General features: G+C 43.4%; 1 protein-coding gene across 2 annotated transcripts; it reads right to left on the bottom strand.

Annotated features, from left to right (window-relative positions):
* Positions 1–724: 724 nt before the first annotated feature.
* Positions 725–6,494, bottom strand: LOC147252663 (homeodomain-interacting protein kinase 2-like). Of its 2 annotated transcripts, XM_086221035.1 has the most exons (9): positions 6,228–6,494; positions 5,790–5,977; positions 4,902–5,093; positions 4,607–4,791; positions 4,355–4,478; positions 4,139–4,258; positions 2,814–2,897; positions 2,541–2,713; positions 725–2,433 (listed from the first exon to the last, which is right to left on the bottom strand). In XM_086221035.1, exons 1-9 carry the CDS (start codon positions 6,250–6,252, stop codon positions 1,686–1,688), a joined length of 1,839 nt encoding a protein of 612 aa, XP_086077161.1. In that variant the 5' UTR covers positions 6,253–6,494; the 3' UTR covers positions 725–1,685. The 2 variants fall into 2 exon arrangements, with proteins under 2 accessions (XP_086077161.1, XP_086077162.1); XM_086221036.1 differs by lacking the exon at positions 5,790–5,977 and having other exon boundaries at positions 6,228–6,271.
* Between the last annotated feature and the right edge of the window lie 7,556 nt (positions 6,495–14,050).

Below are 14,050 nucleotides of genomic sequence, written 5' to 3'. Positions count from 1 at the left end.
ACCCTAAAGATTACAGCTAAAACACGCTAAAGATTACACATAAACCACGCTAAAGATTAAAGATAAACCACGCTAAAGATTACAGATAAACCATGCTTAAGATTACAGCTAAACAACGCTAAAGTTTACAGCTAAAACACGCTTAAGATTATAGCTAAAACACGCTAAAGATTACAGCTAAACCACGCTAAAGATTACAGCTAAAACACACTTAAGGTTACAACTAAAACACGCTAAAGATTACACATAAACCACGCTAAAGATTACACATAAACCACGCTAAAGATTACAGCTAACCCAAGTTAAAGGTTACAGCTAAACCACACTAAAGGTTACAGTTAAAACACAGTAAAGATTATAGCTAAAACACCCTAAAGATTACAGCTTAACCACGCTAAAGATTACAGTTAAAACACAGTAAAGATTATAGCTAAAACACGCTAAAGATTACAGCTAAACCACACTAAAGATTACAGCTAAAACACACTTAAGGTTACAACTAAAACACGCTAAAGATTACACATAAACCACGCTAAAGATTACACATAAACCACGCTAAAGATTACAGCTAAACCACACTAAAGATTACAGCTAAACCACACTAAAGATTACAGCTAAAATGTACAGAAACCTAAAAACGTTAAGTGTAATTATTTGAACACATTTTAATTCAAAACTGTAACAAGAAACCTTTACACTAAATTTGAAAACACTTAAGTGCACTTTTTGGTACAATTCTTGACCAGTGATATCAATGTACCTACATTGTATCATTTTCATGTGATCAAATTAAAATCATCCCTGAAGTGGAGCAAAAGTTTCAAATGTTTGTGTTGTAAATCTGTCCAAAAATACCATTCGTTCTTTTCCCTTAAAGGTTTTAAGGGAAATGAAAGGGTTGTCCACAAACTCTTATACTAAAAGAAATCAAGCTAATCTCATCAAACCTCAGTAAACACATGAAATAACTGTGAACTAACAGTCCTTGATTGATGATCTATTGAAGTTGAGCTTAAATGACAATTCCAGTGTCTCACTGCTGGATCGTGACATTTTTCCACGTTAAACAGGCTTTCACCAATCACAAAATAGAAGGTGGGGCACAACACAACCTTCATTAATGCATGCAGTAACTCATTGTGAATTATTAAGGTGTTATTTGAAGGAATAGTTCACTTTAAATACAATTCATTCATTATAAATTCACCCTCATGCTGGTGAGAAGTCCAGAGTAGTTTTTTTAATCCACAAAACACGAACAGATTTTAGGATTTTTCCAAAACAAAAGAAGTCTACAGAGATAAGCAGTAAAAAGGAGACAAGCATGGTGGTAGTTCTTTGTGTTTATATTTAAGAAGAAATGTGTTCTTCACCCCTCCATGACATAGTTGTTTGATGCACTGAAAGGAAGGCCCTCCCCTTCTGATCTTCTCAAAGTCTCTGTGCGGCAGGATCCATCTTGATGAACCATGGCGAAGACAAACACGGGGCTCTAGACCAACTTTTCCACTGGTCGCACTGCTGCTGCCAACTTTCTCAGCTGGTTGCACGCACACAAGGTCAGATGCCATTTTGGTCTTAATTTAGAGCCCTGCAAACAGGTTCGGCTCAAGCATCCATATACTATCCGTCTGGTGGAGTCATTCTCCATGTTTAAGCCAGCTGCGTTAAGGACAACACCTCTTTCAGGTGTTCGTTCTCTCTTTAGGACCAGAAACACCGTTGATGCCCAGCTTCCTTCCTTGACGCGATGAGGCAGGAGATATTTTATTCTTTTTCATAAAGCCAAAGAAGCTGCAGATTTTTTGCAGAAGTCCCTTCTTCTTTGGCTTGACAGGTGGAAGCTGAGGCTCCACAACACCATCACCTATGTCCTCATCTGACCCTCTAGTGGGAACAGGTGGATGCTGAGGCTCCACAACACCGTCACCTATCTCCTCATCTGAACCTCTAGTGGGAACAGGTGGATGCTGAGGCTCCACAACACCATCACCCATCTCGTCATCTGAACCTCTAGTGGGAACAGGTGGATGCTGAGGCTCCGCAACACCGTCACCTATCTCCTCATCTGAACCTCTAGTGGGAACAGGTGGATGCTGAGGCTCCGCAACACCGTCACCTATCTCCTCATCTGACCCTCTCGTAGGAACAGGTGGATGCTGAGGCTCCACAACACGGTCACCTATCTCCTCATCTGACCCTCTCGTGGGAACAGGTGGATGCTGAGGCTCCACAACACCATCACCTATGTCCTCATCTGACCCTCCAGAGGCATCAGGTGAAAAAAGAGAAGATGGAAGACTGGTGGACTCAGCCGTTGAGCTTTGACCAGATGACAGGCTGGATAAGGAATCTTCATCCTCATCCTCATCCTCAGAGGTATCCCAGGTATCCTCAGGACTGATCTGCATCTTGTTGAAGCAGCTTGCCGTACTGATGACAAAAACAAGAGATTGAATGCATCCGTCAATCAATAGATAAACCAGGCTATTCTTCTGATCAGGGTCTCAACCTAAACCCACTGACACACTGTCACTTACTGCAGGCTTGTGTCACTGGGGTTACTCAGATGGGCCATCGTGGTGAAGGAGTGTTTCAGAGCCGCTGCTGGAGTGATCCTCCTGTCTGGGTCCATCTGGAAGGTATTCTTCAGGAGGTTTGCAAATGCTCTCCGATCCTCCAGGATGTCAGGTTGGTCTGTTTCTGTAGGCAACTGAATTTGAACAAAAAGAGACACCAGTTCAGTTGATCTCCATCTTTCTCTGCACCAGGGTGTATGAAGTCTTTCTGTACTCACGACATTCATCACTTACTGATATCAGGTCCTCCAGGGAGGAGAGATGGCGCTTCCCTGTCTCAGGCTTGACTCCAGTGTCACGCTCATACTCCCATCGAGTCTAGAACAACACAAAATATAGATACAGCTAGAAGATATCTTCCCCAAATGTTGTCTAACTGAACACATCCAGAAGAAGCAGAACAAGTTGAACCCTCTGTGCAGATGCACCATTTACTCTTACTCATACAGTTTCCCACTAAAATAACCAGTGTTGGGACTAACGTGTTACTGCGTTATTAGTGATTGCCAAAAAAGTAACTTTGGCAGTAACTAATAATCAAACGCATTATTTTTAAAATTCAATGACTCAGTTATAGTTACTAGATGATCTATTTATTAGTTTATTTTATGTTATTTTACTGTCTCGGCTGAGCCACTGTGTTTACTTCCTGTGTCGGGAGGGCTTGGGGGAAGTGCAAGAGACAGGAGGAGAGTGAGCTGCGCTGTGGGGGCGTGTTTGTTTATAACAGCATGAATGTGCAAGACATCATGCCGGAACCTAGGGCGAGTTTCTTCACGTGGAAGTACGCTCACTACTTCTCCTTCGTTGAGCAGAAGGAGAAAAATGTTTATGTTAAAGGCAACTTGTGTCTCGGCAGTAAGAGCCTCTCTGGGGCCACTAACAGCAGCTCTCATCTATGAAAGCATCCAGGCATGCAGCATCCAGGCATGCAGCATCCAGGCATGCAGCATGCGGCTGCGACGAAACTTGTTGCTAAAGCTAGCGGGTCAGGGACCGGCACAGATACCAACACAGATGTCACCTCACCCCGTGCACCTGAGTTGTTCTTTTCAACGAGGGAGTGCTACTGCTAGCCAGGCTAAAGTTAATCAATAATCAATCACTTTGAAACATCTTCGTATTTGTATAAATGTAGACCATATTGCTGAGCAGAGTTCAGTTCAGTGATGAAAATGCATGTCAACTAGTACGGAGCTTACAATGTTGACAGTTCTGAACTTTTTGTGTAACTAAATAGTTACTTTTCATAGTAATGCTTTACTTTTTGGTTTTAATAACTGAGTTAGTAACTGAGTTGCTTTTGAATTGCAGTAACTAGTAACTATAACTAATCACTGTTTTTCAGTAACTAGCACAACACTGGTGATAAACGCTTATCGGTGTCATGTTTTGTTTACTCTGTAGGTGTTACAGACTTTTTTAGGCTAGGAAGTTTGTTGTGAAACCCACCGAAATATACAATCCTGCCAAATTTCATTCCATAAGCTTCTTTTGTTGTTGAAAAAAAGATCTGTGCTAAATAAATGTGCAATATACTTTTAGACGGTTTTAAATACCTTCAAGTCCCATTTGGAGTTGCACCAGTACTTGCTCTTTCTGAAGTACTTCTGGGTGTGTTTTCCAGCATCAAGGAGATGCTCAGGTGGCATCCCCAACAGGTCCACAATGCTTTTCACCTAGAGAGTGGACAGTGATGATGTCAGCATACGTCCTCAGTCCCATCATTGAGGCATATTTGTCTGCAGTGGTACGTCCCAAACCATCAAACTCACCATCTGGTAATTGTCCTCTCCACCAAATGGGTAGCCAGAGCTGTATAAGCTCACCAGGACACAGCCGACACTCCACATGTCGATGGGTTCAGCGAAGGGCAGGCCCAGGATGACTTCAGGTGCTCTGTTGATAGTCAACAAGTGATCCCAGAGTTACTAATGCAATGTCCAATGCGTGCATAGCAGATTTTCTACAAGGTCTAACAGATTAGGAGCAAATCTAAAAGTTAGGCTTGTGTAGATTGATCCTACCTGTCTCCCAGTGGCTGGACGATTGAGCCCTGTCGAGGTGCCCTCGATGTTGTGAAGGCCATGCCAAAGTCAATGATTTTTAACCTGAAGGGCTGGTCCTTCTGGTTCACCAGCATGATGTTGTCCAGCTTCAAGTCTGAGTGAACAACTCCAATGCCCTTTAGGGCATCAAGTGCTGTTAGCACCTGAAAAACACAGGAAGGTCATTCAGAGGTAATGATAACTGATTTTAACTGTTATTCAGTTGCCTTAGTAAATTCCAATGAATCCATGGAAGCATGAAAAGAATCTGTACCTGCTGTGCTATTTGTCTGATCACGGGCAGGGGGAATGGCTGGAAGTTCAACTCGTACCAAAGATTGTACAGCGACCTGTCGAGTTTCTCGAACACCAGTAGCGTACAATTTGCCTTTGTGAAGTCCTCTATGAACCGGATGATGTTCTTCCTGTCGGGATCGAGGAGGCTCACCGTTTTCATCATAGTTGCCTGTGGCAAGACACAAATGGCATAAAGACACCGCATCATATCAGCTGTTGTTGAACCAAATCTGGACGGATGATAGGAAATGGCATCATAATCTAAGAGACTCGGAAGACCCATCCATCCATTTTCTTTGTACCGGAGAGAACCCACGCAGGCACAGGGAGAACATGCAGACTCACATGTAGGAGTTTTTCATCAAGTCATCATTAATCAGTCAGAAGGACCCACAGAGTCTATATTGCGCTGTTCAAAATCTTGGGAGGACTCCTTCTCGTTGGTTCAGTAGAATTTATTCAGATCTACAGAAAAGAATCCAGAGCTCTGGAGATCGTCTCCCTATCCTGGAGTCAGCATACGCAGATGCGTGGACCTGATTAGCTTGAGGGAGTGATGCTCGCCATGAGCTACACTCCTGCTATTCCCCTGTTGTGACCCTTCACCTGTCCACTCTCATACAATCTGGTCTGTGCTTCACTGCCTTGTGTTTCCCGCACTCTAGTTTAAGCAAATATATGAATAAATTTATCTACACACAGAAAGACCCTGGGCCTGAACCGGGACTGGAACCCAGAATCTCCTTGCGGTGAGGCAACAGTGCCGACCCCTGCACCACCGTGCCGCCCTTGGAAGACTCAGCTATGGGCAAATACAAGTTAAACTCTAACATACCAAGATCTTCGTCATTCATGGAGGACCTACCTCTTTTACGCCGTGCCTCCTATTTTGGACAATTTTTATGGCCACCTCCTTTCTTGTTCCTTGATCGACACATTTGATAACACGGCCAAATTCTCCTTTCCCCAAGACGCAGGCCTCAGAACAGTAGCGTCCGTTTTCACTTTTCAGAATCAGTGGAGCTTTGTCTTTATTCATTTCACCTGTGTACGCTGATAAAGAAGCAGTGAGGGAAATCAGAATGTGAGTGACGATGCCACGAAGGCAATTATGACGCACCTTTTTTCTTATTTTTTTTATCTCAGACAACTTTGTTTGAAATTATAGCGACATAGGAAGTTATATAAAATGCTTGCATTAAATTTAGAGATTCAAAGTAGAAAGGCCTTCACAGCATTATGAGTCAATTTGTTACTGATATATGTTGAAGTCTGACTTTTTGCCTTTTTTCATTTTTCTTACTTAGGTGGTAAGTGGTTCTCAGCATCTTGTCGAGAAAGGGTTTTCCAAATGTACTCAATTGAAATGTTAAATAGGTCTCATATGTTGTGCAGCGCCTTCAGTCATGTCAGTCAGAATCCAGTCAAGATCACAGTCTTGTCTCATTTCAGTCAAGATCACAGTCTTGTCTCATTTCAGTCAAGATCACAGTCTTGTCTCATTTCAATCAAGATCACAGTCTTGTCTCATTTCTGTCAAGATCACAGTCTTGTCTCATTTCTGTCAAGATCACAGTCTTGTCTCATTTCTGTCAAGATCACTCTGTCAGCATCAGAACTCTCAACCTCTCTTCTCCCCTTCAACGCAATCTGTATTTTTTTCTTCCATACAACTTTTTTCTTTCGCTCGATTGACCAAGTTTTAAAATACAACAATAAGTTGTAATAATCATTTATAATAATGTGGAGCTCCAAAGACTACCTTTAAATTACCGTAAAACATTTTTGTTATGTGCGGTAAAGAAATGTATTGATACTGTTGATTTTACAGTTACAAAATGTGCTTAATTCATCATTTTACTGTAAAGAATATTTTAAAAATTACATTAAAAAACTGTTTTACCTAAAAATCAAATAAAAAGGTGTTGATTTTACAGTAAAAAAATGTGCTTACTTCAACAGTTGCTGATAATTTGCATGAAAAGTTGTCATTTTTTTACAGTCAAATACTGGCAGCTGTGGTTGCCAGAACTCTACAGTTAAATTAAGGTAAAACATTTTCCTCTTTCATGGTAAAAAATATATATATTTTGATACTGTTGATTTTACAGTTAAAAAATGTGCTTGTTTTTTCTGATAAAAAAAAACAAATTCAGAAAAAAATCAGAAGTAATAAAAATAAAGATCATTTCAGATGTACATATTCTTTTTAAATCTACTTTCAGTAATCAGCCAAATTAGCAGTTCAATTGTTGGATGCAGAACTTGCCAGTCAATAGTGACTTCTGAGTCATTCATTCTATTCTGTGAGTTGAATACACAGAGCATTAATTTATGTTGTCAAATGAACCAAAACAGCAATAAAAATGATCCTCCCTACATTTTCAAATATAGAAACTCTTTATTTGATATTTGTTGTGTTTTAACCATCAAATATTTGCAGTTCAAATATCACAAAATATTTATGAATGAGAACATTATGAAAGAAATGTTCAGCCTAAACACGCTGAAGATTACAGCTTGGTTTAATTTGTGTTGAGCCTGCAACACCACAATGATCAACTCAGCTACCATGTTCAGTTACATCAGCTGGTGTTCCATGTCTAACCAGCCAACATCAGCTGATAAAAACTCACTGTTTGTCTGCATGAATAAGATCCAGTCCTTGTAGGGCCCGAGAAGTTGGATGATGTATCATAATCAAACAGATCCGCCCCAAAAGGTGTTTTTGCTTATAGTTGACTCAGTGATACCTGATCAGCAACAACCACAGTCATCAATGTGCATTTGTCAGGAGTGGAGAGCACCTGAGTCATCATGGTGGACGTGAGTAATGGACGTGGTCCGACTGGATCCGTCAGACTCCCGGCTGAGAGGGGGCTACCGCCCACCCGGAGCTGTCCTCAGAGCTCAGGCGGTGTCTGCTGAACTCCATCCCTGAGCTATCTGAAAAGCTCGAGTTATTCTTCTCCCTCTTCCACTTCTGGAAACTTTCCAAAGTAGGGAAGCAATTTACAGAAGGAATACTGACATTTGCAATCTGATGGTGGTGCAGCGACTCTTGGCTCTTCTGCAGACGTGCTCTGAACAAGTGCTAGTGATTATAGCTAGTTATCCTGTATTTTAAAAGATTAATGCCTCAGCCCTCGACGTTCTGGCAGGGCTGCGCTGAACTTGCACAAGAGAAAAAGGAAATAAAAAAATCCACATGAAATGTGCTTTTGCAATGAATTATGCTTGAAAGGTATGATTATACTTAATCTAATTCTGTCTGCTCTCTTGAATGTAAAGTCTGTCTGTCCAACAGAGAAAACAGCATTAGGATACATTCATTGCTCGTCTTTTGAAGAGGAATTTAAAGGTCTGGCACCAGCTGGACTGATCAGTCAGTCACAGGCTCATCTCGGCAACTAGCCCTGATATTGACCCCGTCCTGCTGTCCAGATTAAATGTAATTGAAGGCTAATGCTCCTTACAAACAGCGAGACAGCTTCCCTTCTTTAAGGAACTAACGATCCATGTCCTTCAGGCTGCTGTTTCATTCTCTCAACTCCCGTACCTCTTCTCTCCTCCACGATGCTGGTTCATCCTCCCGGTTGATCCAAGAAATACTGTATGGGAGGGATATAAGTAGCCTTCTCAAACACAATCATGGCGGCTAAATAAGACTACATTTAAATAGATATGATCCAATATGTCTAAATGATGTACTGCTATTTTCAATCAGTCAAGCAGACTTGCTGAAACTGTACTTCTATGTATCCTTTGACTTTTTTTGAACAAACTCAATTGGATTTACCCCCTAATGCTCTGATAGATAAGCACTTTACTCATTAGCATGGATTCAAGGGCTCTGGAAGGAATGAAGCAATCAAACGGTAATTCCACAGACAAACACAGAGGCCATAAATCACTCGCTCCCACATACTGAGAGACCAGATTACATCGTCAGTGTGTCCGCCCAGCAAATACCAACCAGCAACCAGACGAAACGACCTCCAACAACTTTACACGAGTCCCAATGACACGCAGCTCCCAGTTAGCATTGAGGTGTCAAAAGGACAACACGCAAGGGTTGATGGGTATTTGGTGCTGCATGCAGAATGAATGAAAGGAGGGTAGGTTGAGAGACTGAAGTTCTGCACCTGCTGCTCGTCACACTGTAGAGAGAACTGAATATAAGGCAAAGTTGTCAGCTTTCCATCTCAGAATCCAGGTTCAGTGGGGGGGCCATTAATCATCATAATCATAAGGATAATTAAAGCCGCAAGTAGTGATGATGGGGCCCTCGCTCCGCTGTGCTGCCAGGGCATCACAGTTTGACAGTAAAGTCTGGAGTTGTTGAAGTTCTGTCTGAATTCCATTTCTAGTAACTCTTTATGCTTTTCTAGTGTTTTTGTAGCATCAAACTTATTGTAATTATCTGCTCATGGATGAGAGGACCTGGGTTACAAAAAGTGCAAAACCACCAGCAAGTTTTGCCAAATGTAGAAGAGGCTGTCAACATGTCACAAGAGACGCCTGAACCGACTTTCATATCACCGGCACAGACCCATGCAAAGATATGCAACACTTCCTGTTTTGACTGCAACCCAGAGGAAGTTTTTCCTGCTCAACTGTAACATTTTCTGTAGCATTAAATTGTTTTTCATAACTTTTGGTCATAAGGGTCATCAGGTTCCACTTGGAACGTTCCTCACAGATGGGATTTTCAGCCAAGGAAAAGTTTTGGCTCTGGTTGTGGATCTAGACACAGATACAGATGCAGGTGATGACGTCTCGTTGCACCTCCGGTCACTGGGTTACTTTAAGATTGAGATAGTTTGATTGGGTTTATGATCTCAAGTTCCAGTTGTCAGCACATCTGGCTCCTGCAAGCACAATCAAGTTCACACTTGCAATATAAACAAACACCTTTGCGGTACTGCGGGCACCGTGGAGTACTACCAAGCCCTACAATACCAGTGGGGTGTACGATGAGCTGTGCCTGCTGTGAAATGCCAACAGATAAAAAGTACCTTGTGATCTTATTTATCTCGGTGACGCATCCGTTCTCACGCCGAGTTTACAGCCACCCGTAGCAGCGTGACCTACATTGGCCTCAATCTCGCCTCTGATGCACGTAAACACACACTGCTTATCATCGGGGCGGCTACTGATTGAGGCTCAGAGGGTTCAGGATACACAGACCTTTTTCATGTTTCTTTGTCTTTAACAAATCTGAAGATCATTTTGTGAATGAAAAGGAAGACAAAAAGAAAAACACCTGAACTGAAATCCCACGTTTTTCCTTCTGTAAAAAGAGAGCGCCGCAGCAGACCAGCAGCTCGTTTCTGTTGCCATGTGATGCACATCGCATGTTGCTAGACTGATAACAATGGATTGGTTTGATAAAGTCATTAAGATAATGTCAGTAAAAGTTAACATGGCTGAGGTGGGAGGTACAAAGCTGGAATGCTCACCCACAGATTCAGCAGTGTGCCTCCAGCTGCCTCAGGCGTCAGGTTTTTTTGCACCGGACACCAGGAGTTCCTGCTGGACTGGGCTGGAGTGGAGGTTTCTCAAGCTCTGCAAGCCAACTTGGAGTGTCTGGGCTCAACAGGGGTCCCACCAAGTGAGTGAGCTCCCAGGCATTGTAGCAGGAGACACCTTCACTGGCACCAGGCCAACGGCAACAGTGCCGGGAAGAAAACTAGAGTGAGGGAACAGAAATAGAGGGAGGCTTCGTGTAGCCACACTCTCAATTATAGGAGATTTGTGGATTCAACACTGCAACCCACGCGCGCGCGCACACACACACACACACACACAAACACATCTCACAATTCATGACAACATGCCAACACCGACTGTATCAAAGAAGCTGTTCGGCCTCATAGCAAAATAAGACTTTTTTTTCTGGTTCTATACAGGCTATCACGGAGGGGCGGAGCATGTGCCAAGGAAAAAGCCCATTAAAAAGAGGCAGAGCCATTTAACATCGCAAAACATTAATTTTTTTACATTGGACTTGGCGGAGTTATGCACACTGGAGAGAGCTCTTCTAGTTCTACACTTCTCTTTCCCTGAGTTCCATCCTCAGGGGTGCCTGCTTTTTAAAACACTCATCTTAAACATTTGCAGAGCCAAATGTAGAAATACTTCAGAAAACTCAAATGATTCTGTGGCTTAAGTTCAAGTAGGGAGACCCTCCCCGCCCTCCTGTCTCACTTGTCCTACTGGCTCTTTGTCTCTGGCCCTCTTTCTATTTCTCGCTCATCTGTTGAGGAAGAACTGGCTCTGATTTGTCTCGTCTGTGGGAGGGAGCTGGAGCACCTGGAGAGAACCCACGCAGGGTGGGGGAGAGCATGGAAGCTACACACAGAAAGGTCCTTCAGTATGGCGGCTGTGCCTGGTTGCTCCTGGTAAACCGTCATCAGGCTCCAGCAGTGACTGGGACCTGACCACCAGCATCTTCTCGATCCTCTCCCTCGGTCGCTGAGTCTGCGCCGCTGACGTTATGACACATCGCCTGCTCGACAGTTCCTCCTGTGTACGATTCTGATCAGGCGCAGATGCTCTCGGACTTGAGCTTCAGTTTTAGTCATTATTTCTTTGCAATGTGCACCTGAAAACATGCATGCGATGCAAGAACAGTCTGACTGCTGCCATGGCGCCCAATGACTGGATGCATGTCTCCCATTCTTCTGAGACTCGAGGGAAAACTGGGAGTTTCATGAGAAGAAAGGAAGTGATGACTGGAGACTGATTAATATATTCTGTTGTTTGGAAGAAAACTGCAGGGAGAGCAGACATCTGTTTTTTCTGTTGCATGAACAGATGAAATTCAGAGTGTTCTGAGCACCAGTGCGGCTCCTCAGGACCACGTTCAAAGCAGCATTTACTTTTGTTCGCCTCTTTGTCTCGGGGGTCAACTCATCGGAGGAATCAGTTTTCTACCTTATTTATTCATCTCAGCTAAAATGAGTTCCAAATGAGAACCTGGCCATTTTGAGCGAAGTCTCTCAGGGAGCAGTTGTCATTTGTTGTGCTTGAACCTCTTTGTCATTTTGAGTGTTGAATTCCAGCGCGTGGTGGCGTCCTGGATCAGTGACTCCTCTGCTCCCCATCAGATGCTCACTGTGTTTGCGTGACTGTGTCTTAACTATCCGACTCTTTGCCGCCCAGTGAGAGACACTAGCTGCGCATCCGTCCAGCTCTTTTTAATAAATCTTTTCAATTTGTGCATAAAAAGCTGTACAGGAAAACACTGTTAATTGAAATAAATAAAGATCCCCAAAAAGTTTTTATGTTTGGGAAAGAGGGGAAAGTTGGTGTATCGATAAAAGCTAAATGTGAATAAATGTGCTGGGAACATGTTGAGCGAGTAACGTGATGCTGCTCATGTGATGTCAGAGTGCGTGTTACCACCTCCATGTCCACTGTTCATAAATCAGTCTCATATCCATCCTGTTATTTGGTTTTCCAATGTGTGTGTCTCTCTCTCTCTGCCTCTCTCTTTTGGTCACAGTGGTAGACAGGAGAAATAGAGCGCCACCTACAGCTTATATCTATGAAAAAAAACAATTAATAACCTCAACTTCGCATCTCTCAGCTGGTCCAGCAGAACCAGAGACCACTGGACATCTTTGCTTCACTAGCTGTTGTGAAATCAGTTCAAGGTGCTGGTCGAGGGTCAGCTTTGGAGAGGTAGCTGGAAAGAGAGGGGGGTCAGAGGTTAGACTTTGATGCAGGATGCAGAGTCAGCCTCAGGCTGTGGTCTGATGGGAGAAGTCCAGGTGGGAAGAGGAAGGTTGATATAGTGTGTGTGTGTGTGTGTGTGTGTGTGTGTGTGTGTGTGTGTGTGTGTGTGTGTGTGTGTGTGTGTGTTAAGGTTGTATATAAAGCCTATGTATCGGTGGGTGTATTGAGGAGTGGGAGTGGCAGCACTCAGCTTTTGATCACTTCACAGGCCGACTGCTTTTTGAGGAAGAAGAACCCGCTGAGAGCTTTTAGTCAGACAGAGGAGGCTGCGATACTGTGACCTGACACAGGTCGCCAGTTGGAAACAAGGGAAAGCTTACAGCAAGATCAAGATGCTATACAGAAATGGGTTTGTTAGGAGATGCTGAATATAGTAGAAGGAGGAATGCTCATAACACACGTCTGTGATAAAACATCATCAGCCTTCATCTGGAGGACACAGTCATCTTTCAGGCGCTGAGCATGGAATTTTTCCACAGCTAAGGGCAGATATACTGTAGACGTAAAGGGAGTGAAAGGGAGCGAGGTCCTACAAATCATGGCAATAAAGTTTGCAGGCTCCAAGGTTAGCCAGCTGAGTGGCCATTGAAGAGACCACAGTAGCTGAGCGGAGGAGGATTCGGAGGAAAGGACTGGAAAGGAAGGGAGGAAAGAGCAAAAAAGGTCAATTGCACAACTCTGTGCTCATGCCTCCCACTGACCTTCTGCTCTGCACTGTTGACACACAGGAATCTGTGGGGGATGATGATGATGATGATGATGATGATGATGATGATGATGATGATGATGATGATGGTGATGATGATGATGATGATGAAGGGTGCGACTGGATCATGGAAACAAACTTGATGGGATCTGAGGGGATGGGGGTGTCAAAAAGGTGATGAGATCTCAGGTGAGTTTGGCAAACTTGTGTGTTTACAGGGACCCGTCTAGGGGACTGAGGTGAGTTACCATCCGTACGCAGGAGGGAGATTCTCCTACCAGCGTCTACATGCTCAAACAACAACTGGAGCACATTGGCACTGGCCTGGATTGAATGATACACAATAGCTGTGCTGGAACTCTGGAAGTGATCCTTCTACCACTGACCTGGGCTTTTATGTTGGGTTCCTGGCTGGATGAGATGTTGCCCACATTTTCTTTCATTACAACATTACATGTGTTTCCGATCCCAGCCGACTAGTTACCTCAGCTAGCCGCGAGCACGCTAGCACGCTAACACGCTAGTCTTCAGCCAGTAGACAGTATACTGGCCCGTGTGAGGTAGATGCCAAAGCTGGTGGTATACAATTGTACTACTAGATGCAGTATTGTGCTTCATTGCATCATTTTGTTGGGTGCAGCTCATTTTTTGTAACAGACTCGGAGGCATCAGCCTCT

This window comes from Aulostomus chinensis, chromosome 12, assembly GCF_037954235.1.
Source record: "Aulostomus chinensis isolate RoL2024-O1b breed Wild chromosome 12, RoL_Achi_v1.0, whole genome shotgun sequence".
NCBI lineage: Eukaryota > Metazoa > Chordata > Actinopteri > Syngnathiformes > Aulostomidae > Aulostomus > Aulostomus chinensis.
This window is presented reverse-complemented; position numbering and strand designations above follow the sequence as displayed.